The sequence below is a fragment of the Anas platyrhynchos genome, chromosome 34, assembly GCF_047663525.1.
Source record: "Anas platyrhynchos isolate ZD024472 breed Pekin duck chromosome 34, IASCAAS_PekinDuck_T2T, whole genome shotgun sequence".
NCBI lineage: Eukaryota > Metazoa > Chordata > Aves > Anseriformes > Anatidae > Anas > Anas platyrhynchos.
Genome location: NC_092622.1, coordinates 2,996,667 through 3,024,492, shown reverse-complemented (window position 1 = coordinate 3,024,492; position 27,826 = coordinate 2,996,667). Strand labels below are relative to the sequence as shown.

General features: G+C 53.9%; 1 protein-coding gene across 2 annotated transcripts in view; it reads left to right on the top strand.

Moving 5' to 3' along the window:
• The window catches only part of TROAP (trophinin associated protein), a 29,581-nt gene extending 5,265 nt beyond the window's left edge, over window positions 1-24,316 (top strand). Inside the window, exons 1-9 of one of the 2 annotated variants that reach the window (XM_038171711.2) lie at window positions 21,808-22,333; window positions 22,577-22,623; window positions 22,734-22,997; window positions 23,077-23,150; window positions 23,240-23,317; window positions 23,396-23,482; window positions 23,581-23,685; window positions 23,776-23,868; window positions 24,085-24,316. In XM_038171711.2, the coding sequence (XP_038027639.2) occupies window positions 21,885-22,333; window positions 22,577-22,623; window positions 22,734-22,997; window positions 23,077-23,150; window positions 23,240-23,317; window positions 23,396-23,482; window positions 23,581-23,685; window positions 23,776-23,868; window positions 24,085-24,240 (1,353 nt within the window). In that variant the 5' untranslated portion in view covers window positions 21,808-21,884 and the 3' untranslated portion in view covers window positions 24,241-24,316. Of the gene's footprint in view, window positions 1-21,807; window positions 22,334-22,576; window positions 22,624-22,733; window positions 22,998-23,076; window positions 23,151-23,239; window positions 23,318-23,395; window positions 23,483-23,580; window positions 23,686-23,775; window positions 23,869-24,084 lie in introns of those variants that run through there. The other variant, XM_072031886.1, reaches the window with a different exon arrangement.
• The last annotated feature ends 3,510 nt before the right edge of the window (window positions 24,317-27,826 follow it).

Below are 27,826 nucleotides of genomic sequence, written 5' to 3'. Positions count from 1 at the left end.
AGATGTGGGGGGAGCAGCTTGGGGTGGGGGACATGGGGCTGCACATTGGGGGGCACACGTGAGTGACAATGGGGGTCTGGCAGGCACACGGGAGTTGAACTGGTGAGGGGAAATGGGGTCATATAGGAGTGGGGGTGTTATAAATGGCTCAGTCTTCAAAATAGGGCTATAATCAAAGTTTACAATTTATTAAAGGAATAGAGCTAAGCAAACAGCGCTGGGTGCGCCGGGAGTCTCTGCTCCACCAGGACGCACACCAGTTACATCCAGTAGCTGATTTTTATGCTCCTAGGCTAATACATATTCATTACTACTTCTAAAAAGAAACGGGTTATTATAATTAACTTCCGGGATCCAAACCCTCCTACTGGAGCATGCGTATCAGTCTGCGGTGGTCCCCCTGGGGGTCTCTGGGGGTCTTTCATGCTGAAGGCTCATAGTCTTCCTCTCAGGTTTTTGTTTTTTTTTTTTTTTCTTGTCCTTCCCCTTTGTACTCCTTGGCAGCATGTCAAAAGCTTACACAGCGTCCCCTGCAAGTTTTGTCTTGTAGCCGTCCTTCAGCTTCTTTCTTTCTTCTCCTTAATCTCCTGTTCACCTGGCCAGATATCAGGATCTTGCATAGTGTCCCATTCAGAAGCCATAACAGTCACTAGTTGTTAGCAGTTGTTCTGAAACCCCCAGACATCAGAGACGTCAAAGAAAGAACATACAAACACAAATAGCTCTCTTATTGACACTTCACGAGTAGTTAAAACATTCCTCACAGGCCATTCCCAGGGACAGTCACACCTAGAGCAGTGCTAAATCAACCACAAAGAAGACAAAAAAGGCTGTAACTGTTAGAAAGAAGAGTTCGGAATAACACAAGCAAATAGGCTCATGGATTTGAGGAATATTTCTGAAGATTTGATCATTTGACTAGAATGAGGGGGAGACTGTGACACTGGGAGGAAAGGGAAGAAACTACATCTGTGGGAGAATTAAATTGCCAGTGCAGGACCCAGAGACAGACAGAACTGCTCTCTAATGACATGAATTGTTAAAATATTCCTTGGCAAGGTACAAGAACTATATACATGAACCATTCTGTTTTTCTTAGCCTTGTGCTTATACAAGGGTATGTAAGACAGAAGGTCACATTCATCATACCACGCGGCCCTAACACTGTTCCATGCTGACACGAATCAGATGAACATCTATCCCAGGGGCACACACGAGTGAAAATGGAGGACTTGTCCTCCTCCCTGGTAAAGGGGAACAAAGCTCCCCCCATGGCCTTCCTCCCTCTGTGGGGGTGCAGAGCCTTCACCACCCGAGAAGTTGTTGCTAAGGGCCATAGGAAATCAGGAGGTGGATGGTGACAGACGACATGGCTTCACTCGGGGCAGATTGTGCCTGACAAATCTGGTGGCCTTCTGTGATGGGGTTACAGCTTTGGTGAGTAGGGAAAGAGCAACGGACATCATCTTCATGGACTTGTGCAAAGCACTTGCACTGTCCCCCATGGTCTCAGTGCCAGCCGTGTCCCAGTGGGCAGCAGTGGCCATGTCACCACGGTGTCACCATGGTGTGTCATTGTGACACGGCGGCCTCCAAGGGGAGGGCTGCTTGGTGAGGTTATCTGCTGCGTCTGGGTTGTGGGAGTGCTTCTGACAAGCCATCCCGTGTCTGCCACGCAGGGTGAGGCCGCCAAACTGGGAGAAGAGGGTGAGGGCAGAGCGACCTCCCCGGAGCCCGCACAGCCCGCAGGCGGGCAAGGGGGTGAACAGGGCTGTGTGGGAGGCTGCAAGCGGTGAGGGGTGGGCAGGAGCCCCCCCAGCTGTCTTGGGGCCACGAGGGAGGGCCGTGTGGGGCAGCTGAGGCTGGCAGGGGGGCAAAGGAAAGGGGTCCCAGGGGCTGTGGGCACTGGTAACATCACAGGGTGGGATGCTGACACTGGAGGTGGCCTCAGGGAGGCCCACGGGTCGAGCAGCCCTGTGCACGCTGTGCGGGTGCAGGGTCCAGGGTTAGTGAAGGGGTCTTGGAGCACGTGTAGGCCCGCAATTAAGAGCTGACGGAGATGCAGGACTCGAAGGATAGGGAGCTGCTGGCGCTGCAGGCTGAGAGCGCCCGGCTGGCAGAGGAGCTGGCAGGGGGCAGAGGGCCATGGCGTCCCGTGGGAGGCGGGTGTCTGTCTGTGCACGGGGAATCTGACAGACCCTCATTCCTGCAGGCGGCAGAGATTCTCCTGGCAATCCGGGGAGCCAAGAAATGCTGGACATGCCCTGTGAGCTCCAGAAACACCTGATGGAGCTCAGCAGAGAGGTCGGTGTCCCCTCCTCTCTCCGTGTCCCTCAGCTGTGACAGCTAGGGCAGTGTCAGGGGCTAAGTGCCTCTCTGCCGCTCCTCTTTGCAGAAACGTTGCGTGGCCCAGCTGCAGGAGTTGGTGGAATCTGTGAAGGTGAGTTCACAGACCCTCAGACTCACAGAATCACAGAAGGCTCGAGGTAGGAAGAGATGGCTGGTGGCGATGATCTTCTTAATCACAAATTCAAGGAGAATGGCAAGGATATCTTGCCAGGTGGAGAGCTCAGAGGAGTGCCTCAGTGCCCTGATGGCTACTCCTCTTCCCCTTCTCTCTCACAGAAGCACATGCTGGAGCAGGGAAAAAAAACAGTCGCAAAGACCAAGATATAAGGGAGAATGTGGCTCATCCTAACAGAGAAGGGGGGGAGAGGGAAGGGGGGCAGTGCTGGGTCCATGCACCCCCAGTGGCATATGGCAACAGCATGACTGGGCAGGACATTTCCTACAGGATCCAGGGTTAAGGATGGAGGGAGTGGGCCTCTTGAGTTTTGCTGCACAGGGAACCCTGGTGTGGGTCTGCAGGCACAGCAATATAGTTGTGGGACAACTGGGTGGGATGGGTGACATGGCAAGGAGGAGGTGCTTGGTGAAAGCCAACGTGGCTTCACTAAGGGCAGATCACGCCTGACAAATCTGGTGGCCTTCTGTGATGAGGTTACAACACTGGTGGACAGGGGAAGAGCGACTGATATCATCTGCCTGGACCACAGCAACAAATGTGACACTGCTCCCCATGACATCCTTGTCTCTAAATTGGAGAGACACCGATTTGGTGGATGGAGCACTGGGTGGATAAGGAACTGGCGGGATGGTTGCACTCAGAGAGTTGTGGGCAACCACTCAATGTCCAGGTGGAGATCAGTAACGAGTGGTGTTCCTCAAGGGTCAGCATTGAGACCAGCACTATTTAACATCTTTGTCAGGGACGTGGACAGTGAGATTGAGTGCACCCTCAGCAAGTTTGCCAATGGCACCAAGCTGTGTAGTGCGGTCGACATGCTAGAGGGCAGGGGTGCCATCCAGAGGGACCTGGACAGGCTCACGAGGTTCAACAAGACCAAAAGGCAGTGTCCTGCACCTGGGCCAGAGCAATCCCAAACACAAATACAAGCTGGGCAGCAAAAGGATTGAAAGTAGCCCTGAGGAGATGGACCTTTAGATAGAAGAGAAGCTCAACACGAGCTGGCACTGTGTGCTTGCCGCCCAGAAAGCCAACAGTATCCTGGGCTGTATCAAAAGAAGCCTGGCCAGCAGGTCAAGAGAGGCAATTGTCCCCCTCTACTCTGCTCTCCTGAGACCCCATCTGGAGCATTGTGTTCAGCTTTGGGGCCCCCAGAAGCAGAAGGACATGGAAGTATTAGAACGAGTCCGGCAGAGCACCACAAAGACGATCAAGGGGCTGGAGCACCTCTGCTACAAAGACAGGCTGAGAGAACTGGGGCTGTTCAGCCTGGAGAGGAGAAAGCTCCACAGAGACCTTTAATAACCTTCCAATACCTAAAGCTGGAGAAAGCTGGGGAGCACGGTGATACATGACAAGGAGTAATGGCTTTAAACTAAAGAGGGTAGATTTAGATGAGATACAAGGAAGAAATCCTTTACTCAGAGGGTGGTGAGGCACTGGAACAGGCTGCTCAGAGAAGCTGTGGATGCCCCTTCCCTGGAAGTGTTTAAGGCCACGTTGGATGGGGCTTGGAGCAACCTGGTCTAGTGGAAGGTGTTCCTACCCAAGGCAGGGAAGCTGGAATTTGATGATCTTTAAGGGCCCTTCCAACCCAAGCCCTTCTATGCTTCTGTGATCCTATGAGTGCCCTTCCTGTGGGTCTGGAGCTCCAACAGCTGGAGGGATGGTCGCCAGGAGGGGACACTGGCAAAGATCTCCAGCCAGGCAGAGATCTCTCAGCAGTGCCCCAGTGCTCTGATGGCTGCTCCTCTTCCTTTCCTCTCCCACAGGAACTTGAGCTGAAAGTGAAAGAAGAGACATCTGACGGACTGAAGGTGGGGTGCAAGGCAGAGGGCAGAAGTTGGCCCTTCCCTCAAGGGTCAGAGAGGGGGCTGCCAGCGCTGCTTCTGTGCAGCCCAGCGGCCTCAGGCCGCGGTGTAGCTTGGCCAGACATTTGTGCCAGAATGAGGTGGAGAGGGAAGGGGGGGGGGCATCATTTCCCTGTGCCTGTCTGTGAGTCGACAGCTCTCCCTGTGCCGTGGGGCAGTGGGGGAGCTAGACGGCATGGCCCCAAAGCTGGAGAGCAGTGAGGGTCCCTGGGACCCAGCACAGCTGTCCAGAACGCTGTGCCTGTTGTTTTGCAGCACATTGCCAAGCTGGAAGAGCAGCTGCAGGAGGAGGAGGAGCAGACAAAGGTAGTGTGCAGGGGCCAAGGGGAACCACGGGGTGCCCGCTGGCACAGGGTGGGTGATGTGGAGGAGGGCTGGAGTGGGCACAGGGAGTCAACAGTTCTGTCTCCCAGGTGCTGTGTCAGGAATTAAGACGTCTACAGGAGGATATAGAGGAGAAAGAAATAGAACATGCCTGGTGAGTGGGGACTGCCCCCTCCTCTCCCTTGCCCCACAATTCACAAAATCACAGAATCACAGAATCATCTAGGTTGGAAGAGACCTCCAAGATCACCCAGTCCAACCTCTGACCTAACACTAACCAGTCCTCCACTAAACCATATCACTGAGCTCTCCATCTAAACGTCTTTTAAAGATCTCCAGGGATGGTGACTCCACCACTGCCCTGGGCAGCCCATTCCAATGCCTCACAACCCTTTTGGTAAAGAAGTTCTTCGTGATAACCAACCTAAAACTCCCGTGGCGCATCTTTAGCCCATTCCCCCTCGTCCTGTCACCAGGCACGTGGGAGAACAGACCAACCCTCACCTCACTACAGCCTCCTTTGAGGTACCTGTAGAGAGCGATAAGGTCACCCCTGAGCCTCCTCTTCTCCAGGCTGAACTAACCCAGCTCCCTCAGCCGCTCCTTGCAGGAGGATGCACTCGATCCCCTCATCCAGATCATCGATAAAGATATTAAAGAGGACTGGCCCCACTACCGAGCCCTGGGGAACACCACTAGTGACTGGCCTCCAACTGGATTTGACTCCGTTCACCACGAATCTTTGGGCCCTGCTACCCAGCCAGTTTTTAACCCAATGAAGCGTGCGCCAGTCCCAGCCACTTGTACCCAGGGGGCTCTCCGCAGCACCCAGTGGAGCAATGGGACCGCCAGGGCTGGAGCCGGGCAACCAGGGATGGAATGTGGGAGCCAGTTGTGATCAGTACCTGGCATGACAGAGGAGCCTGATCCCGGTCCAGGGGTGTGCATGTTCTGCTGGGGAACCCCCATGGTGCTGGAGTTCTGCACTCACCCAACCAAAAACCCTGTTACCTGCAGGCAGCAGCATCAGATGGAAGCGCAGGCGATGACACAGGGGGGTGTGATGCCGGAGGTGCTGGAAGCACAACTGGTAAGGGGGAGAGCCCATGTCAACCCCTGCCCCTGCCAGCATGGGGCTCCCTAGGGACAGGGGTCCATGGAGCGCTTGGTCCAGGCCCGGGCTGCGCTCCTGCAGGTAACTCCTGCTCTTGGGCATCAGCCCAGACCGTGCAGTGGGGCCTGACAAGTGTCCCTATCTTGTGTTGACCTACAGAAGAGGGAGGAGCTGGCGAGAAGAGGTGCCATTTCCTGGCTGTGGTGAGTGTCCCCTCAGGTGCCCTGTGCCCACGAGCCCGCACCCAGGTTCCCCTGCAGCAACTGGGATGGCTGGGACGCCTGCTGCGGCGTGTTTGCCCAATGCCAAGGTGTCTCACGTCCAAGCCTGTCCCAGTGAGCAATGAGAAATGCCTGGAGGGGCAGCCTGTGGGGCTTCCAGAACAGTCCCCTCTGGCATGGGTGCAGGATGCGTCCAGCCTGCCCTTTTTCCAGCCCTTTTTCTGCCCCACAGGACATTCTGCCTTATCTTTGTGTGCTTGGAGCTGGCCGTCCTTTTCATGCTGGGAGCTGCGGTGCTCTACGCCTTCTGTTATGACCAGGAGTTCTTCTACCACCTGCTGCTTCATGTGCTGCCAGAAGATACCTACACTGACCTGGTATACTTCCTTGAAGACACCCTGCCTCTGGTCAGTGAGGGCGTGCTGCCCTACTGACATTTCTTCTAAATAAATCCAAGGCTTCTCTACCCAGTTGCCCTGTGCCTGTGCAAGAAAAGGAATTGACCAGAAAAAAACAAGTAGCTGAGTCCCTCTACAGACAGGTAGGAGAAACTTCACGTTTGCAGGGCCCGGTCCTCCCAGGGGACTTCAAGCCCCATCTGTCTGCTGGAGGGATCACACCGCCAGACATCAGCAATCCAGGAGGGTCCTGGGGTGTGCTGATGGCAGCTTCCTCGCCCAAGGCTTAAGGAGAACCCACAAGGAGAGGTGAACCCACAAGGAGAGGTGTTGGGCTGGACCTCATACTCAGCAGCACCAAGGGGCTTGCTGGGAATCACAGAATGGTTTGCCTGGAAGTGACCTTGAAAGATCGTCTGGGTCCAAAGCCCCTGCAATGGGCTGGGACATCTTTCACTGTGGATTTTCTGCTCACACTGTAGTTTGACTAAAAGGTCCTTCCTCAGCCATGCTTTTTCTCCTGCATTCGCTGCCTGATTGCTATCACATGGGAATGGAGAACTCTTGCTCCCTAAGAAAAATGTCCTTAAGGAGCTGCCGTCTCTTCATGCACAGGTCAGAGGCAGCCTTGGCTGCAGTGCCCATGAAATGGTGGAGTTCACGGTCCTGGGGGTGAAAAGCAAGATCACAACCCTGGACTTGAGGAGAGCACACTTTGGCCTCTTCTAAGATCTGCTTGCAGATCTGGGATAAGGTCCCAGAGAGAAAAGGGACCAAGAAAACTCATTCATATTGAAGGATCACCTCCCCCAGGCTCAGGAGCAATGCATTCCAACAAAGAGGATGTCAGACAAAACCAGCAGGAGGCCTGCAGGGATGAACAAGGAGCTCCTGGCCAAACTCGAACACAAAAAGCAAGCATGCAGAGGGTAGAAGAGAGGATGGTTAACGTGGGAAGCATGCAGAGGCATCATCTGAGCATCCAGGGATGACGCCAGGAAAGCTAAAGCCCAAATGCAATTGAGTCTGGCTGGGAATGTCAAAGACAACAAGAAGGGCTTCTCTAAGTACATCGGCGGCAGAAGGAAGACAAGTGAAAATGTGAGCCCGCTGCTGAAGGACACAGGGGACCCAGTGACACAGCGCAGAGAAGGCTGAGGTGCTGAACACCTTCTTTGCCTTAATATTTGCCAGCAAGACCAGCCTTCAGGAATCCCACAGCCCAGAGACAAGGGGAAGGGCTGGAGCAAGGAAGATTTACCCTCAGTGGAAGAGGATCAGGTCAAGGAATATAAAGCAAACCAGGCATTTCTAAGTCCATGGGCCCCAATGAGATGCAGACGCAAGTGCTGAAGGAGTTCTCAGATGTCACTGTGAGGCCACTCGATAATCTGTGATTGAACATGGCGAGTGGGAGAAACGCCAGTGGACTGGAGGCAAGCAGATGTTGCTCGTGTTTTTATGAAGGTCAAGAAGGAGGACCCAGGGACTACAGGCTGCTCAGCCTCACCTCACTCCTGAAGGGAGCCACCATAAAGGCAACCAGGTTATTAGGGGAAAAATACTGACAGAGCAAAGATGTCTGCTGTCTTGGGAGCTGCTAGCCTGGGAACCCTGGGCATCCTTGAAGGGCATCTTTGAGAAGAACAGCTGAGATCCTGAGATGTCCTGAGGTACCCTCAAGAAGCACAAAACAAGAAAATGTGACAACAAACAGCACCCTGGAAAAGTAGAGGCAGCCCTCTGCCACTGGGAGACAGTTTGGGGGCTCCTTTTTGCTCCTCACAGCTGCTCCAGAGAGCCCTTTGCCTTTGCTTAAGCAGCTCAAAGCATCTCTGAGCAACTCTTGACTCCCTGAAGCAATGCTGCATGACAGCGAGCAGCTCCCAGCCTCTTGTCAGAGACCCCAAGCCCATCTGGGCAGCACCCTGAGCCCCGTGAAGTCTGCAGCAGGGGGAAGAAGCGCAGACAGCCGGGTTGTCCATGTCTTCACTGCAGGAGATGATGGTTGTGCAGCTGATCAGAGAGACACCCCTGCTGTGGGCCCTTGTGAGGGAAGGGTCTGCACTGGGCAGTAATAACTTTTGACCTCCCTGGCATGAAATGGCTCGCTATTGCCTTGTTTCCTGGGCTGGGGGTGCAGATGGGGTGCGGATTGTGGGAACCTGTGGAGAGGCACAACAGAGACAAGAGAGATGCTCAGGCCCCTCACCCCAATCCTGAGTGGGGGCTGCTGTTCCCAGCAGGGTATAGAGTCTATGGAAGGGTTTAAAGAAGACGGTAGGAACGAGTCAGGACTGAACTGGTCCTCGCAGCTCCAGCTCAGGTTTTGAAGGGTGATGGAGTAGAGACACTAGGGAGACTGCCCTGATTCTAGGCTTTGAGAAGGCAGAGCTGGGGACTAACCCACAGGATCTCTCCTTGCTGGGCAGCCCCTCTGAGGTCATCAGGGACGCCACCTTACAATTCCAGCTGTTGCTTCTTGTGATGTCACCGCTGGTTGTCCTGTATTAAACCTTGCACTGACGAGGTGTGCAGCAGCGCCAACCAGAGAGGCTTCCAGAGCCAGCTGGAGCCCAGGAAGGATCTTCTTGGGTCTTGGGAGGGGAGCAGACTTTTCCCTGTGCCTGGCCAGTGTGCTGGTGCTGCAGAGATGCCAGCCAGGCTGGGCAGGTAGGTGCAAGAGAGCCCAGAAAGCTGGGAGGGGAAGGTGAGAAACCCTGCATGCTGCCTGGATTCCTTCAGCCAGGAAACCCAGCAACCCTCTTTCGTGGGCACAGCCCTGCTCCTTCTCTGGGGAGAGATGAATGGGGCCAGGCTGCTTTCCCCCTGTCATGCCAGAGTTCTTAAGCCACCTTTGCATACCGTGGGTGGTGTGCCACTAGCCAGATCTTCCCAACGGCCCTCAGGGCTTCAGCTGTATTAAGCAGAGGAATCTGGTGGCAGGCTAGCTCCTCAACAGATCCCTGGAAAATGTGTGTCCCAAAAGTGGGCTGTGATAACCACAGTCTTCCCTCTCCTTTAGAAAAAGCAGCACTCACCAGAAAGGCAGGAGGATTCTCAAGCTCCTTTTTCTTCTGCTTCCAGTCCTTTTTGGTGAGTATTCCTTGACCAAAAATCATCTTTGCAGAGCTAGGGAGAGAGACCGTCCTTGGACACCTTTGACGAGCCCATTTCTGTGATGCAGTGAATGGCACGGATGGCCTTCACAGGCAGGCTCCTGAGGCTTTGTATGGCTGCTGGCAGTGACAGGCTTGCAGCCAGTAAAATTCCCTCTGTATAGCTTTAGAGCTTTGCTCTAAATCAACCATGGCCTCTTGTTGTCGACGGAAGGAAGACACAGACGCTCAATATGAGTGATCAGTGAACTTCGATTTATTGGATAGCTCAGCCGTCTTTTATATGATTCAATATAATTAGCTCATACATATTGCAAAAGCTAAGCTCACTATTGGTTAGTGCAACTTTCCCTATCTTATCAGCTAGCTCCTCATTCCCTCAACCCTTATCCCGCCTTAGGTACTTTCCCATCCACACACTGACACAATGCCTTTGTCCCTTGATTGGCTTCCCGCCATCTGCCAGACTCATGTGAGCTGCGTTCGATACTTTTTTAGCTCGCGACCTCCAAGTTGCTCAACATTCACATGACCTACTTCACTTAACCATTCCTCCACAGCCTCTGTGCATGCTCTCCAGGCACTAGAGCACACCACTGGTCTCGTCAGCAGGTCTCTCAGAGCTGGGCCCCTCCATTTTCTAAATTTTCTAAATTCCATTTTCTGGGCCTGGTGTATGCCCAGCAGGAGGCTGGGGTGGCAGCCTCTCTCTACAGCAGTTGCAGCTGTCCCAGCCAAAGCCCTCCGTGGGTGTGAAAGAAGAAAATGGGGCTCCAGGGATCATTAGCAGTCTAAGAAAATAACTCTCTCTTGATGATGTGACCCACAGCTGGTGACTACTGCTGGACACTGTGGGGAAAAGAAGCGTTGCAAGTAAGTCTTGGTGTGGGAAAGCCAATGCCTGCAAAGGCCACGGCTCTGCCCTGCTGTGTCCATGTGGAAAATGAGGAGTTTGGTCAAAGGCTCGTCACTGCTGAGACAGAGAGTGGGTGGTGGGCAATTGTGTTGCATTTCCAAGAGCACACAAGCATCTCCTTTGGGCACAGGATGGCCTGAGGCACATAATCATCTCTCAGGAGCACACAAGAATATCTTTCAAACACCCAGGAATTTCCCTCCGGCAATGAAGCACCTCTCTGGAGAAACCATACATCGACCCAGGTCAGCCAAACATCTCACTTGGTAGACAAGCATCTCCCTGGGGAATCCAAGCACCTTCCTGGAGGAGCCACGGAGCTTCTCGGGGTATACAATCATTTTCCCATAGCACACAAGCACTGCAAGTGGCACATAAGCACCTCCCTAGAGGCTGCCAGCACCTGCCTCTGGGTCACAAGCTCCTCCCAGGAGAACTCAAACTTCTCACAGGTACATCCAAGCACCTTCCTAAGGCAATCCAGAGCACAACTGGAGCACTCCAGCAACTCCTTGGAGAACACTAATGGCTTTCTGCAGTACCCAGGCACCTCCTTGGGCATCCAAGTGACCCCTTGCAATTGAGCAGCTTCCTAGAGATTCCAAGGGCATTTCCAAGGTATGTAAGCTTCTCCCCAGGGCACATAAGTTCAGGTTAGATGACCACGTTAGCTGACTCCAAAACCAGGTTAGATGAGGTCCTGAGCAACCTGTTAAAGTGTGTGGCTTCCTTGTCTGTGGCAAGGGGGTTGGAACTTTATGATACTTGAGGTCCTTTTCCACCTCAGCCATTGTAGGGCTCTATGATTCAATGATAAGTATATCCCTGGGGCAAAAGAAAAACCTCCCTGGAGAACACAAACTTACCCCCTAGTCACACAAGATTCTCCCCCAGGCAACCAAGCATCTCCCTGCAGCACAGAAGCACCTGTCTGGAACACTCAAGCACCTCATTGGAGTACCCAAGAATCTCCCAACCATGCTCCTACATCTGAGTGGAGAACCCAAGCATCTCCCCAGGGCTCCAAAACACCACCTGGGGCACACAATGAGAACCCAAGCATCTCATTGGAGATGGGAAGCACCTCCCTTGGAACCCCAGAGCTTCTGTGGGGTACAGGAGCCCCTCCCTGGGTCATTCAAGTATGTCCATGGGGCACCCAGTCATCTCCCCAGGGGACGCAAGTATGTTCCTGGGGGATCAATATGTCTCCTACTAGCACTCAAGCCTCTCACTCCGGATGCAATGAAAAATTCTCCCACACCACAAAAACATCTCATTGGAGAAGTTAGGAATCTACATAGAGCACCAAATCATCTCCCTACGGCAGTCAAGTACATCCTTCAAGGATCTCTCCTGTTGCATCCCAACACCTCTTTGCATTACCCCAAAGCATCTCCCCTTAGTAAAGAAGCATCTCCTTGGAGGACCCAAGCACCCCCCTGGGAAACAGTAGCATCAACTGTGGGTGCCCAACTGGCTAAAAGGGGCACCCAAGAACATCCTTGTAGCACCCAAGCATTTCCCTAAGGCAAACCAACATGTTCCGGGAGAAACCATCCATTGCCCTGGGACAGCCAAACACCTCCCTGGGCAATGCAGTCACCTCCCTTGAAGACCAAGGATCGCCCTGGTGTACACAAGCATTTTCCCAGGGCCTACGAGCATCTCCTCAGGGCATCCAAGCACCTCCCAGGAGCACACAGTCTTCTCCTGAAGGCACACAATAACATTCCAAGAGCACCCAAGCATCAATTTGGAGCTAGAAAGTGTAATACAGGGGCACCCAGGCATGTCCCCGGAGTATCCAGGCATCTCCTTTGTGCACTATAGCATCTCCTCAAGGTACACAAGCAGTTCCAGGGGCAACCAGGCATCTTTCTGGAGACCCGCAGTGCTTCCCTGTGTTCCACAAGCACCTTCCAGGGGGACACAAGCTTGTTTCCAGAAAACCAGTGCTTCTCACCTGAGGAAACATACATCTCCCTGAACCATCCAAGCATCGTTCCTGAGCACTCAGCAATCTTGTTGGAGCACGCAAGCGTCTCAACAGGGCAAAAAAACACCTGCCCAGGGAACTCAACAACACTCTTGGAGCACTCAACAACATTCTTGGAGCACTCAGGACCCTCCCTGGAGGAGACAAACTGCTCTCTGCAGTACTCAAGCACATACTGGGGCACCCAAGTATCTCCCAGGGGAATAGCAGCATCTTCCTAGAGAGCCCAAGGAGCTGTCTTCCCAGAGCTCACAAACACCTCCCTCCCCAGGGGATATAAGCATATCCCTGCACTCAGACATCTCCATGGAGGTCCTAAGCATTTCGGGGGAACATGCAAGCTCCTCCCTAGGAAAACCTCTCATCTTTGTGGGCCTGCCAAGCATCTCCCCAAGGAATACAACACCTTCCTGGAGTACCCAACTGTCTTGCTCAGGGCAAGCAAGCACCTCCCTTGACACCAAAACATATCCCTGGAGAACCCATGCCTCTTCCCAGAGCAACCAAGCATCTCCCCAAGACACTCAAGCATCTTCCCAGGACATCCAAAAACTTTCATAACACTGCTTGGGCTGAAAGTCTGCAACACCATTTCTGCAGCAAACACTTGGTTCCTGTTCTGCTGTGGGGGCTGCTCAAAGCCAGCCCCTGCTCCAACAGCTGCTGAGCTCCAGCCCCTGCTCAGGCTGCAGCGGGACTCTGGCCCTGCTCAGCCTCAGACACCGCTTCAGCCCCTGCTCCACCACACACTCACCTCCCTGTCCTGTCCTGCTCTGCCCTCTGCTGCTGCCTGCTGCCAGGGGCTTCCATCCCCACTGGGGCCTGCCCGCACCCCTGGCCATTTATCCCAGCTGAGCTGCCATGTCATGGCCCCACTGTGACACCTGGGTGACACAGCCACCTCTGCCCTCCTGCCCGCTGGGGCACCACTCAGTGGGGCACCTATTTCTTTGGACTCAAAGGTTTGTCAGTGACACTTAAATTTAAGAGAATTTGACAGATTCACCCCCAGGAACAAATATTTCTGGCAAATTCCGTAAAGCTCACCGGTAATGAATACAAAATATTTCTGAAGTTTTAATCATAAGTGGTGGCTTTATTTCTTTGTATTTTTCTTGCCCACATTTAGCAAGTTTTTTCTTTTCTTCTGGAAGTTTGAAGTTACACACAAATGCTTTCCTCTTTCTCTAGCTCGGAAAGTTCTCTTCTAGAAAGATCTTCTATTTCTAGCTGCTTTCTCTACTCTTCTGTTAAAAAGAATCCTCATGGTCTGTGCCTTGTCCATGTCTCTATGTTTGCTTGGTCAGCTCTGTGTCTCAGCACTTCTGCTTATTATCATAGAATCGTCAAATCATTGAGGCTGGAAAAGACCTCCGAGGTCATCAAGTCCAAGCGCTAACCCAGCCCTGCCTAGTCTACCCCTACACCACGTCCCAAGCACCACATCTACACGTCTTTTGCATAGCCACAGGGACGGTGACTCAACTCCTTCCCTGGGCAGCCTCTTTCAAGGCCCAACAACCCTTTTGGGGAAGAAATTTTGCCTCATACCCACCCCAAACCTCCCCTGGTGAAACCAGAAGTCATTTCCTCTTCTGCGGTTGCTTCTTGCTTGGAAGAAAGACCTACCCTCACCCTGCTGCAACCTCTTAGGAGGGAGTTGTGAGAGCAACAAGGTCTCCCCTGAGCCTCTGCGGTGGTTTTACTCAGGTGGGCGGCTGAGCTCCACCACAACTGCTCTCTTACTCTCCCTCCTCAAAGAGGAACAGGGAGAAAATACGATGAAAAGGGCTCAAGGGTTGAGATAAGGATGAGAAGATAGCGCAGTAATTATTGTGACAGGCAAAACAGACTCAGCATAGGGAGATACTAAGATTTATTGTCTATTACTAACAAGCTAGAGGAGCGAGAAACAAAGGAAAGAAACCAAAAGCACCTTCCCCCCCATCTATCTACTCCCACCTCCTCCCCCTGGGTGGTGGGCAATTGTGTTGGTCGGTCCATCTTGGCACCTGGATGGGCTTCAGTGTGCAGACGGATCTTCCCAAGTGACCTGTGCAGGGACGGGATGAAGAGAGGAGCACTTTGGCAGAAGAGGCGTTTGCTCCCTCTGTACCGCTGGGAGAGGTTGGCTGGGATAGGAAAGCAAATGGAAATGCAGACGGTGCTCTGCTGACCATAGCTAAAGAGCCCAACTTCTGGGCTTGGGATCTCTCCAAACTGCCTCGAAGCACGGAAAAATTTGGCCAGCTGTTACTGGGGCATTCTCCTTTGGGAAGCCCTGGCAGTGCTCCTCGTGCTTTCTCCAGTGGAGTGTCTTTATCTTCCAGACAACGTTAGCAGTGCCCAAAGCAGAGCACAAGTCTAGCGGGTAAGAGCGCTTTCTTGACATGGAAGTTTTCCTGGGGATTTGGCTCAGCCAGCTGTGTGCTATTTTTGCACTCCCTTGCCTTGTTTTCAGGGCTCCCGACCTTTATCTGTGGTAGTGGAAAGGAGCCTTTTGTAAACCAGAGTAAGGGAAAAGGGGCTGAGGGGCTTGGGGAAGGGGGGAGGTAGATGGCCCATGGGAACCCTTTCCTCCGATGGGCTGCTGCTGGACAAGATCTGCTTTCCCTTTGCCTCCAGGACCTCACTGCTTTGGCTTGACCAGAAGAGGCAGGAGCTCCAGGAGGAGGAAGCCCATCTGTCTGCTGCAGTGCAACAGTTTGTGCAGGCAGTGAGCAAGGTTCTGGAAGATAATCACATCCGAGGGGAGAAGAGAGAGGTAAAGGTGCTGGGGGCGAGTCAGAGAGCTCAGTGCCCTCTGAGGGCTTCCTCCTTGGCCCTTTGCGGTGGTAGCTCTGTCCCTGTGCTGCCTGCCCCACACCTGACTGCCAGGGCTCAGTTTTGCTTGCACTCTGAGCAGCACTGGGAACTTCTCCCTGGGCTGGGTGTCCAGCCAGGCACCTGCTGGCCTTGGCTTGGCTTTGGAGGCCCTTCCTAGAAACTTGCAGGTCGGACTTCTTAGCTGGCAGGCCCATCCTCCGGGCCAGCTGGAAAGGGGCCTCTGCATGCAGCAGCTGGCTCAGGGCATGACTCCATCTCCAGGCTGGTCTGGAGAGTACACGGGGTGGGGAACATGGCTCTCAGGCAGAACCTGAAGGCGCTCTGTGCTTTGGCTCTGGACACTGGTGGCCTTTGCCAGGCTTCACTTGGTTCATCTGGGAATGCTCAGTCTGGCACCTTTTCTGACAGGTCTTGCCTTGGGTTTTCTCACATGGAGCCCTTAGCTCTCTACTACAAGTCTGCTCATGCAGAACTGCTGTGTGTTTGTGCTCACTGCTGTATCTCCATATTTTATTTTTTTTTCCCAGAACATTCTGCACTTCACAAGGAACGCATTTGAAAAGGTGCTTAAAATCTACACCTGGATGCCTGACTGGGCCCTGAAATCCTTCGGTATGCAGACAGAGTTCACTGCACTCAGCTCGTGCCTGACCCTCCCCAAAGCAACAAGCTCTGCATTCAGCCTGAGAAACACATCATAATTCACTGCTTCTACTAATCTCCTGCCTGTCCTAGTGAACTTCTTTCCATGTTCATTTCAGGTGCCACAATTGATGTGCAGAGGACTTCCAAGAGTTATGGTGGGAAAGGCGCAAAGAAGTGGTGGATTTTTCCACTCTTTTCTTTTGCAAAACATCCAGAGACTATATTGCAGGTATTGCAAGAGAAATTGTGACAGCTGGTTTCCTTTCTTGCTTTCTGGTTGGGAGACCATGCGTTTCTGGCATGGGTGGGAGTTCTAGGGGTGTGCCGAGCCATGGAAGCTGCAAGAGATGTTCTCTGGGCCCCCCAGCACTGGTCAACCAAGTCAGCCTGAAGAATGCCTGAAATGGTCCTCACAGGTCCAGCTCAGTTTTTGAAGGGTGATGAAGTGACATACATGTACATTAGGAACACCACCCTGCCTCTGTAGCCTTTGAGAAAGCCTCTCAAACCTCTGCCTTTGAGAAAGCAGAACTGGATTGCGAAAGGCAATTGAGCTTAGACACTCTCAAAACTGGTGCATCTTCACCTTCTGTTCATAGCCTAGCGTTTACTTGTGAGCTGAGTTGCGACCTATAGAGAAGGCAAGGTCTGTGGCTCCTTGTTGAACAGCCAGATCTGTTCGCTCGCTGACTGCCTTGCCACTGACAGTCACTGGCTTTCTTGTTGCAGCCCAGGATCTCCCCAAGCGACTGCTGGGCCTTCCGAGGATCTCAGGGACACGTCGTCATTCGGTTGCCGGTGACAATCTGGCCAGCAGCTTTTACCATCTGGCATATCTCCAGGGCAGTCTCTCCTTCCGGAGAAGTCAGCAGCGCTCCCAAAGCGTTTGCTGTCTCTGTAAGTCTCTGCCTGGCACTTCTTTTTGGGAGGCCCTGGCCCCAAGGAAAAGCAGCGCCAGAAAGCGTGGTGTGTTCCCTCAGATATCTGAGGATTGGTTGCTGCAGAGCACCGCATCCTATCGAGGGGCACTGGAGACGCTTGAGCATTGTTAGACACGTCTGGAACCTTCTTCTGTGGTTCACAGACAAGGATCTGGGAGCAATTGCTCCAAGTGCCCTGACTTGGGTTCACTATCACTTGTACTAGAATACTGCTAGAGCCAAGGAAGGTGGGAAAGGATTCCCAGCTTTGGCCTCAGCATCTTCCTTTTTCTGATGGCCTGCTTGAGACTGACCTGCCCCCATCATCTCTTGTCTTTGAGGGAGTGGGTGAGGACAAAGCGGAAACGCTCCTTGGGCTATTCACCTACGACGTGGACGGAATGATTGCTCAGACCTTCCATGTGCAGGTATGGCAAGTACATGTGGGCAGGATGGCAGGGAGAAAGGACGGGTTGTCTGCAAGTCTCTGGAAGAGAGGGTTCAGATGATCACCCAAGCCACTCTTTGCTCTCCCATGTGGCTGGCTCCTGCTGGGAAGATGAGGTGGTTAGCCCACCTTTGGAAGTGCTTTCCCTTTCTTTCTGGTCAAGCAGAAAAAGCAGCAGTGGGAAGGGGCTCTGGCAGGGAATTAGTCCCCTTTAGGGTGAGGAGGAAGAATTGCTGGTGGGAGGGAAGATTGCAGACGTGTCTCCAGCAGCAAGACCGTCCCAGTGTCCCAAAGCAGCCTAGGGAGCAGAGCAGCTTGGCTTTCCACAACTCCCCTCAGCAAGCCTCTGAGGCCAGGGCTTTGCTTTCTAGGCACAGAGGGGGCCTCTATGGCCCTGGTGAGAAAGGGCCTTCTGATTTCCCTCGCTTCCTCCTCTGTCGGGGCTGCCATTTGCTCTGCAGCAAGGGGAGTGCTGGCAAAGAGAGCTTCATAATTGTGCAGCGGCTCTTCCCACGTGAGTAATGATGCTTCCCCTCGTTTTCTTTGCAGAAGGAGCCTCCCAAAACGTTCCGCCATATCAGATTGGAGGTGCGAAGCAACTGGGGAAACCCAGAATACACCTGCATCTATCGAGTGCAGGTTCATGGGCAGATAGAAAAGCCACAGGAATTTCTTAAACACGAATAATAGCGTTAGAAAGATGTGGCAGCTCAGTTTCATGTGTTTCAGCCAACCCTGAGGGTGGTCCCTGAAGCAGTGCACTGGGTTTACGTGACAAGGCGTTGGTAGCCGGAGGGGGCTGCAGGGGTGTTCTGAGTTTGAAATTGGGTGTCGCTGCCATTCTGCAGCCACTCGCCAAGGCAGCAACACCCTGACAGGATAAAAGCAGACCCTAGGGAGGGCCATGACCCAGGAATGCTGCGAACAGGACGCCCAAACGGGACAGGCTTGGCAGTTAGCACAGACAGTTTCCACGGGGCAGGGAGGAGCATGGGGAGTATCCTCTCCTCCCTTTCCCCCTCCCTTTCTCTTCCTCCCCTCTCCTCTGGGAACTCTGCCTCTTACAACTTATAATTTTAGCAAGGAAGCTGCCACAGGGAGTTCTAGCGAGCCTGCTGGTTTGCCATGCTTGGACCCCAGCAGAAGGCTGTTGTCAAGAAAAATGAATGGAGACCCAGACAGAGGCCCCGCACAAACATGGGAGTGCACAGGGCTCGGGCTGCAGCGAGTGCCAGATACGGGATGCATCTCGGGATGCGAGTGCCAGAGCCTGGTCCTTGCAGTGCAGGGCAGCAGAGACAACTCCTGCATCAGATGCGACCAGGTGAATGATTTACTCAGCCTTGTGGCTGACCTGAAGGAAGAGGTGGGGAGGCTGAGGAGCGTTAGGGAGAGGGAGAGGGAGATAGATTGGTGGAGCCCATCCCTAGCAGCCCTGAGGCTTAGGCAGCCAGCAGAGGCTCCGTGAGAAGCACACAACCCCTTAACAATGATGGTGATGAACTGGGGGACAGGGGGCAATGGCAAAAGACTGAGGTCAGTATTACAAACGTAACAGGTACACCAGCCCGGTGGTTCCCCTACGTCCCCAGCTGCCCCTGCAGAACAGGTACATTGCTCTGCGAGGACAACTGGACAATGGTGAGGGTGATGGCTCTTCCTACGTGGAGGTGTCACCAAAGTCTAATCAGACTACCCACTGCATTAAAACCTCCTCCATAAAAAGGAGGTTTTTGTTGTTTCAGGTAGGCAGTGATGAAACCTTCTCTAAGGACTATGAAGAAGGACTTCAGAGCCTTGGGGAGACTCCCAAGGGTTCGGGAGCGCAAGTCGCGTTCTCCTCTATCCCTCCAGTTATAGGAAGTAATGAGGGACTGGACGTAATGAGCTATGGGATTAAGACTTGGCTTCAAGCCTGGTATCACTGGCAGGGGTTTGGGTTTTCTGACCTTGGCTCGATTTACACGAGACCAGGCCTGCTGAGAACAGACAGAAATAGCTTATTCCACCATCAGAAAAGGGTTTTAGGATGAGAGTTGGCAGGTTCATTGACAGAGCTTTAGACTAGGTATGAAGTGGGGGTGGAAGCGGGGTCACTAGAGTGGAGCCTGAATGTAACCTGCCAGTTCTTGTGGGTGAGGAATGTGCTAGCAAGACCTTGCAGTCTTGTGTTGAGATGGGGAAGATGCTAAAACTTATCCAAATTAATATTTAGCTACATATATGGTAAAATATCCTAATTATCTGCGATGTAGATGAGAACCTTATGAGGAGCAGATGTAAAAAGGAAGATATCGCTCAAGGCCAACGGATGAGGGAAGGACGAACAACTTGTTGGCAGGAAATAAGGCAAAGATAAACAAAAAACTTCTAAATACTGTCCAACAGAAGGTCAAAGTCCAGAAAGGTAAAACATTTAACCTCTTCTTCCTCGTTGCCTTCATCCTGAAAGCCCCCTGCCCACGACCACCAGGCTACATTGCGCAGGCACAACCAGGAGGAGCTGAGGGCGGGGAGGATGGAAATGAGTACTTGGAAGAGGTCTGCCTTTTCGGGGAAAATAATGAATATGTACTAGAGCTCATGTCACATGTAACAGTATTCATGTAGAAGGTTGTGAGAGACGACCGGGCAGGCGTGCACTTTTTGAGGGAACCTATTCCCAGTGCGCCCAGTGCACCGCAATAAAGTATGCCTACTTTACAACACCATGGTTGTGGAGTCTTTTCTGCGCGTCAGTGTCTTGGTGAAGGAGGAGGATGGCATAACATTCAGCAGGAAGGACACAAGGGTTGGTTAACTATGGAAACACCCAAGTATGGTCAAGAGGCTATTAGGGCTTTTCCGTCCCAAAAGGTGGCCCAGCTGAGGTGCATTTACAGCAATGCACGCAGTATGGGTAACAACCAGGAGGAGCTGGAGGCCACCGTGCTAGAGGAAACTTTGATGTAGTTGCCATCACAGAAATCTGGCGGGATGATTCACATGACTGCAGCATGGCTGTTGATGGCTACAAACTGTTCAGAAGGGCTTGCTGTGAAACTTCACGCATATCTAACTCTTTATTGCCTATAACCACGGCAAGTTGCCGCGTTGTGAGAGCACGACTCACGACTTTGGTGGGACAACCCCCTGTGCTGCCCAGCACCGCATAAACGTCCAGAGAAGGGCAATGAAGCTGGTGAGGGGCCTGGAGAACAAGTCCTACAAGGAGCGGCTGAGGGAGCTGGGCTTGTTCAGCCTGGAGAAGAGGAGGCTCAGGGGTGACCTTATCGCTCTCTACAGATACCTTAAAGGAGGCTGTAGAGAGGTGGGGGTTGGCCTGTTCTCCCACGTGCCTGGTGACAGGACGAGGGGGAATGGGCTAAAGTTGCGCCAGGGGAGGTTTAGGTTGGATGTTAGGAAGAACTTCTTTACCAAAAGGGTTGTTAGACACTGGAACAGGCTGCCCAGGGAAGTGGTGGAGTCACCATCCCTGGAAGTCTTCAAAAGACGTTTAGATGGAGAGCTCAGGGATATGATTCAGTGGAGTGTAATACACAATAAATGTTTGTTCATTGTCTTTTGTAGAAACAAGGAGTTCTGTTTGAGGAACGGGAGTTGTGAAAACTCCCTGCTGAAGTAAGGAGCTGTATAATGCTTAGCTAGACACTATGAAAATTCCTTTGCTTAATGTAACAAAAAAGAGAACCCTCTCCCCTTCTCTCCTTCTGCATCTCAGTAGCGTCTTTTGTTCAAAATAACACTGCTGCAAAGTTCATGTAACCTGATAAGTTGTTAAACTAGTGTATCAACACCCTGCCTTCCTGTCTCACGCTGGGCCAACATGACCAAATAAAGAAAGAAGTTGCACCACAACGCCGAGGAAGACTACGGCCTTCATCTTCACGACCACCAGAGGGACAGAGACGACCCCCTAGCAACAGTGCGCGCAGTCGCAGAGTACACCAAGATGTGCTGCGTAATCCTGAAATCACCAAGATATAAAAAGGGACCCTGGGGGGGGTGAGGCGCGCGCCATTGGCGGAGCCGAGACTCCCCGGCCGCCCAGCGCTGTTTTGCTTGCTGTTGCTTACTCAATAAATTCCTTTCTATTATTAATGCAATGCTCTCTGAAAATTAATTAAGGGGGCAACTTATAACATGGAGGACTGTTAGTGCTAGGTCAGAGGTTGGACTCGATGATCTTGAGGTCTCTTCCAACCTAGAAATTCTGTAATTCTGTGATTCTGTCATTTTGTGATTCTGCGGGCCCGGGCCCGGGCCCCCCGACCCCTCCCGCGCCCGCCGCTCTCCCCCCGTCCGCAGGGGGGCGCTGTGCCGCCGCCTCCTCTCTATGGTCGGCCCCTCCCTGCCGGGGCAGCTGAGAGGGGGCGGTGCTTGAGCGGCGCTGACCAATCCCGCCCGCGCCGCCTGCGTCGCGAAGCCTCCTATTGGCCCGCCCCGCCCTGCGCGGGGACCAATCCCCGCCGCCGTTGGTTTGTAAACCGGCGGCGCGCGGAGCGGGGCCCGCAGAGGGGGTCCCGGCAGGGCCGGGCGCAGGGCGCGGAGCCCCCATGGCGTCTCGCGGCCTCCCCGGCGGCGGCGAGAGCCGGGCCGCGGAGCCCCGCGGGACGCCCCCGTTCCAGGCGGACCCGGCGGCGCTGGCCGCGATCCTCAGAGGCCCGGGAGCGGCACCGGGAGCCGTACCGGGAGCGCGGCCCAAGGCTGGGCCCGGCGGCGCCGGCAGGGCCTCTCTGGCCGGGCGCGTCCCGCTGCGCCTCGGCTCCCTCCGCACCCAAGGGAGCGCCCCCGGTGCCGCCGCCCGGAGCCGCCGCCGCTCCGCGCCCCGCTCCCCGCAGGCCTCGCGGCCCCTCCAGCGCCTCCTCGACCGCGCCTCCGGTTTCTCCCTTCGGGTTCCCGGGGCCCCCCCGCTCCCCCGCGCCCTCCCTGCCGCCGCCGCCGCCCCGGGTCTCGGGCCCCGCGGTGAAGCCCCGAAGGAGGCGGCCGGGGCCGGGTCCCGCAGGTGAGGGGAGGGGAGGGGGGAGCCCCCCGGGGTGGGAAGGAGGTGGAGAAGGGGAGAGGCCGGTGCCGGGACGTCCCTCCCGGGATTGGGTCCGGCTTTGGGGCTGTCCCGGAGGTGCTCGGTTCCTGCCACGATCGAGCCATGCACAGGACAATGCCCCCCGGCAACCCCCTCCCCCGCTGTTTGTCTTTTTTTGGGGGGTGGTTCCTAACCCTACCCCTAAATCCCCTCCTGCCTCTGTAGCCTCAAAAAACACACGGACCAGCAGCCCCCTGCAGTGGTGAAGGCAGGTGGGTGCCCCCCACCCCACCTCCTGCAGGCCCCAGCTGTTTGGGTGCTGCCCCCCCCCCCCCATGGCTGTGACCCCCCACCCCATAACTCTGTCTCTCCTTCCCCATAGAGACCCCCCCGGCTGTGCTGGCCCCTGTCCTGCCCAGCGAGCAGCTGAGTGAGGTGGGGGGAGCCACTGGGGGCAAACCCTGCCTGGCCCGCAGAGTGCCCGCCCGCGTCCCCTTGGCCAGGGGCACCACAGGAGCTGCCCGGGGAGCACAGGGGCCCCCACAAACCGTGGGGGGGGGGCAGGCTGCACCACCAGGTTCCCTCCTTACCCAGGAGAGCACATCCCTATTCCCAGACCTCCCCTCGAATGAAAGCAGCACCCCAGGTACACCCCCTGTTCCCCCCCTGCCCCCACACTGCCCTGGGGGGGCCGTGCCGAGGCTCAGGACCCCCCCTGCCTGCAGGCGCTGAGCCCCTCAGAGCATCTGGACCATCCAACGTCGGCTTGGCTCGCCGTGTGCCCCTCACAAAGGCCATGGTTTGTATTGGGGGGGGGGTGTTAAGGGGCAGGCACCAGTGTTGAGCCCCACGCCCCAAAATCCCCCCCCTCACCGTCTCGCCCTGCAGCGCCTCGAGGTGTCCAAAGAGCGCTTCTTCCGCACGCCGCGCCTCACCCCCCGCAGCTGCGTGTCGGGCACCCACCAGGTGGGTGACAAGCCAGGGGGGTGGGGGTCTAAGCCTGCCCCTCCTCCCTCCCCTGCTGATGGCAGCGTCACCCCGCAGCGCCCCCTGAAGTGGAGATTGGCCCTGACCCCCCAGCGTGGCCCCAGCACCGATGCTGCTGACAGCAAGGAGGAGGCCCCACCCTGGGTGAGTGCTGAGCCCTTTGGGGTCCCCCTCTTTTGAGGCTGGGACTTGTGGCAGTGCCCCCCTGCCATCTGCCTTGATTTTGGCATCCTCCCCTGCAGGAGAACATCGTGGTGCAGCTCTTCAGGGAGGACGAGGGCCAGCAGGACCCCGAGGGGCCAGTGCAGGCTCTGCCCAGCACCTCGCCAGGCTCCAGCACAGCTCAGGTGGGGAGGTCCCGGAGGGGGGGAGGTCCCTGTGGAGGTGGGGGGAGGTGTGGAGGATGGAGCTTAACTGGGGGGGGATCCTCCTCCCAGGACAAGGCTGTGGTGCAGCTCTTCGGGGGGGACAAGGGCCAGCAGGACCCCAAGGTGATGGCGAATGCGGCGCTGGCTCTGCCCAAGGCTCAGGTGGGGTGGGCTTGGGGGCAGGGGGGGAGGGAGACCTGGGGTTAAAAGGGGACCGGGGAGAGGGGCAGGGGGACATTGCCTGGGGAGGTGGAGGGGACCACAGGGCTCAGGCTGGAGGGGACTGCATGGGGCAGGGAGGTGTGGGACACCTTGGAGTCGTCCCCCCATGCTGGGGGTGTCCCACGCAGAGCTGTTCACTCAGGCTTTCCTCCGCAGCGTGTGCCCCTGCTGCTGCAGCTGCTGTGGCAGGACTTGCAGGACCTTCCCGGCGTGATAGAGGTGCTCAGGAACCTTTGGGGCTGCGTGGCCCAGCACGGCCTGGTCCCCCTGTCCCCCCACCAGGGCCCCTGCAAGCACCCGGGGCAGCTGTGACCACGTCCACCCCCCCGGGGCTGGGGGCTACCCCCATGGGCACCGCCACACTGCTAATAAACTATTTTGTGCTGCACGTTGCTGTGGGGTCTCTGTGGATGCTGGGAGTCCTTGCCCTCCAGGACAGTCCCCATGGGGGCCCTTGGGTGCTGCCCCCCTGGCAGGCAGGGCTGTGTTGTCCCCCCCCTGTGATGGTCACGCAGTGCCTGTGCTGGGGAGGGGGTCCTGGGGGGGGGGGCTAGGGCTGTGGTGTGTGGGGGACAGCTTGGGGCATCCTCCTGCCACCCTGTAGCCTCACCAGAGCCGAGTACAGGGGGACGATCACCTCCCTAGCCCTGCTGGTCACACTGTTTCTGATACAAGCCAGGATGCCCTTGGCCTTCTTGGCCACCTGAGCACACTGCTGGCTCATATTCAGCCGACTAGCCACCATCACTCCCAGGTCCTTCTCTGCCTGGCAGCTCTCCAACCACTCATCTCCCAGCCTGTAGCTCTGCTTGGGGTTATTGAGCCCCAGGTGGAGGACCCGGCACTTGGCCTTGTTGAACTTCATGCAGTTGACCTCAGCCCATCGGTGCAGCCTATCCAGATCCTTCTGCAGAGCCTTCCTACCCTCAAGCAGATCGACACACGCACCTAAGCTTGGTGTCATCTGCAAACTTACTGAGGGTGCACTCAATGCCCTCGTCCAGATCATTGATGAAGATGTTAAAGAGGACCGGCCCCAGCACCGAGCCCTGGGGAACGCCGCTAGTGACTGGCCTCCAACTGGACTTGACTCCATTTACCACGACTCTTTGGGCCCGGCTACCCAGCCGGTTTCTAACCCAACAAAGCGTGCACCAGTCCAAGCCACGAGCAGCCAGTTTCTTGAGGAGAGCGTTGTGGGAAACAGTGTCAAAAGCCTTGCTGAAGTCAAGGTAGACCACATCCACAGCCTTACGACCGTGCTGGGAGAGGGGGTGGGGAGGGATGAGGTCAGGGTTGGGGATGGGGACAGCAGTGGGGATGGCAGCAGGGCTGGGGACAGGAACAGGGCTGGGAACAGCAGCGGGAATGGGGATGGGAATGGGGCAGGGACTGGCACTGGTGATGGAGCTGGGAGCCAGGACTGGAGCCAGGAGCAGAGCTGCAAGTGGAGCCGGGGCTTCAGCCAGTGAAGGGGATGAGAATGGAGCTCTCCATGTACATGTATAACCCTCCAGTCTTCCCAGTACAAAAGCTGAATGGTTCGTACCTAGTGCAAGACCTGAGAAAGGTTAATGAGATAACACAAAAACGCCACCCTGTGGTTCCTAACTCCTACATTCTGATGAGTAAAGTTATTTATGAGCACGAATGGTTCAGTGTTACAGATTTAAAGGATGCCTTCTGGGCATGCCCACTGGATCCTGAAAGTCGGGATATTTTTGCATTTGAATGGGAAAACCCAGAAACAGGCATGCATATGGGGTGGTACATACATTTGGAAACATTTGGGAAGGAAGAGGTTTAATAAATAGCAAGGGAAAGGAATTGGTCCATGAAGAATTAATTAGACAAATTTTGGAAAATCTATTACTACCAGAAGGGATTGCTGTGGTGCATGTAAGAAGACATCAAAAAGGAAACTCCCTAGTTGAATGGGGAAACAGAATTGCAGATGAAAAGGCTAAAGAATCAGCCTTGCAATCAGAAGTAGAAATGAAGCTGCTTCTTGTACCTGAAATAAAACCTCCACCTGAAAACCAAATATTCAGTGAAAAAGAAATCGAAGCCTTCAAGGAGCTAGGAACAAAGGAGGCAGAAGGACGGTGAGCTCTCCCTGATGGTAGAGAAATGGTAAATAAACAAGTAACGAGGGAAATTTTAGCTGTTCTACATCAAGGAAGCCACTGGGGAGTCCACGCAATGTGTGACTGTATTAAGAAAATATGTATGTGTAGGAATATATACACAGCTAAGCAGGTCTGTAATAGTTGTATAACATGCCAACAAGTGAATAAGAAGGTTCTGTGGAAACAACCTCTGGGTGGACAGGAGCCAGGACTTTGACCTTTTCAGAGCATCCAAGATTTTCCTGAATTACCTAAAGTGGGTAGACTTAAGTACTTGCTAGCGTTAATTGACCATTTGTCAGGATGGGTGGAAGCTTTTCCTTCAGTATCAGCAACAGCTAGCGTGGTGATAAAGATAGTCTGGAAAAAATAATCCCTAGATATGGGATTGTTGAAAATATAGATTCAAATCAAGGAAGTCATTTTACTTCATCTACTCTACAAGTATTAATGAGAACTGTGGGAATAAAATGGGAGTTTCATACTCCATGGCATCCTTCCTCCTCTGGGAAAGTGGAACGAATTAATCAGACATTAAAGAAACAGCTGTCAAAACTGGTTTTAGAGACTAAACTTCCCTGGACAAAATGTTTACCTTTGGCTCTTCTCAGAATTCAGACTGCTGCTAGGAAAGTTATAGGAGTTTTGCCATATGAGATGTTGTTTGGACTACCGTACCTGGATAGAAGTGGTGAGATCCCTACTTTTGAAACTCAAGATATTTTTCTTAAAAACTATGTACTCAGGTTGTCTTCTTCCTTGACATCTCTCAGGGTCCATGGACTGTTGGTGCAAAGCCCACCTTTGGAATTCCCAATACATTCATTCCATGCAGGAGATTGGGTCCTAATACTTACCTAGAGAGAATCAAAACTCCAGCCTGAATGGGAAGGACCATTCCAGGTATTATTAACTACTGAAATGGCCATAAGGATCGTGGAAAAAGGTTGGACTCACTATACTCTAGCAAAAGCATCCATCAACCCTAGTACCTGGGAAGTTGTTCCTCCAGAAGACTTGTTGAAAGTTAAAAATAAAATTTTCATAGTAGACTCTAGGTGGGATAAAAGCTTATAATTGTAGACCAACCTTTTATTTTTCACGGGTAACTAACGAATGTGACTTGTGATAGGGAGAAAGGACTGGCCTATACAGAATTGGAGTGCCCCCAAGGGGTTTTTGTTCTAATAACAGTGTGCATCTTATTCTTTATATTGATAATTATTTGGAAACCAAAGATTTAAAAATAATGCCAGGGAGAGGTCAATTATTAATTTTGATTCTGGTGATTGTATGCCTCAAAGAAGGCCTTGGTCAATTGACAACATGGAGAAAGGATGACCAGGCAATAGGAGCAGCAGGATACCCCGTCAAGACATGGGTGAACGTGACAAAGAATGAAGTACCACAAACCATCACGTCTGATGCTTGTGAGGTGCTAGCTTGTGGAGATTTAAATGCCCAACGACAACTAAGCAGCTAAAACAAGTGTCTCTGCCCTGAATCCAAGACTAGTGGATTGTTTAAAGGACCGACCCCCTTGCCCAGGATGGAGTAATGTTCGGTGGATGACCACTTATAAAGGGTGGACATATGCACCCAGTCCAAGTAATAGCTTAAAGGCATTAAAGAGACAAAATACCATATTTAAAGGAACTGTTCAGTCTAACTGTCAGCCTCTGCAATGTAATCCCATAACTATAACGATTAATAAGGCTGATGACCTTATTAACCGTACTTTTGGTCTTGGAGCAGAGGTGACTGGGAAA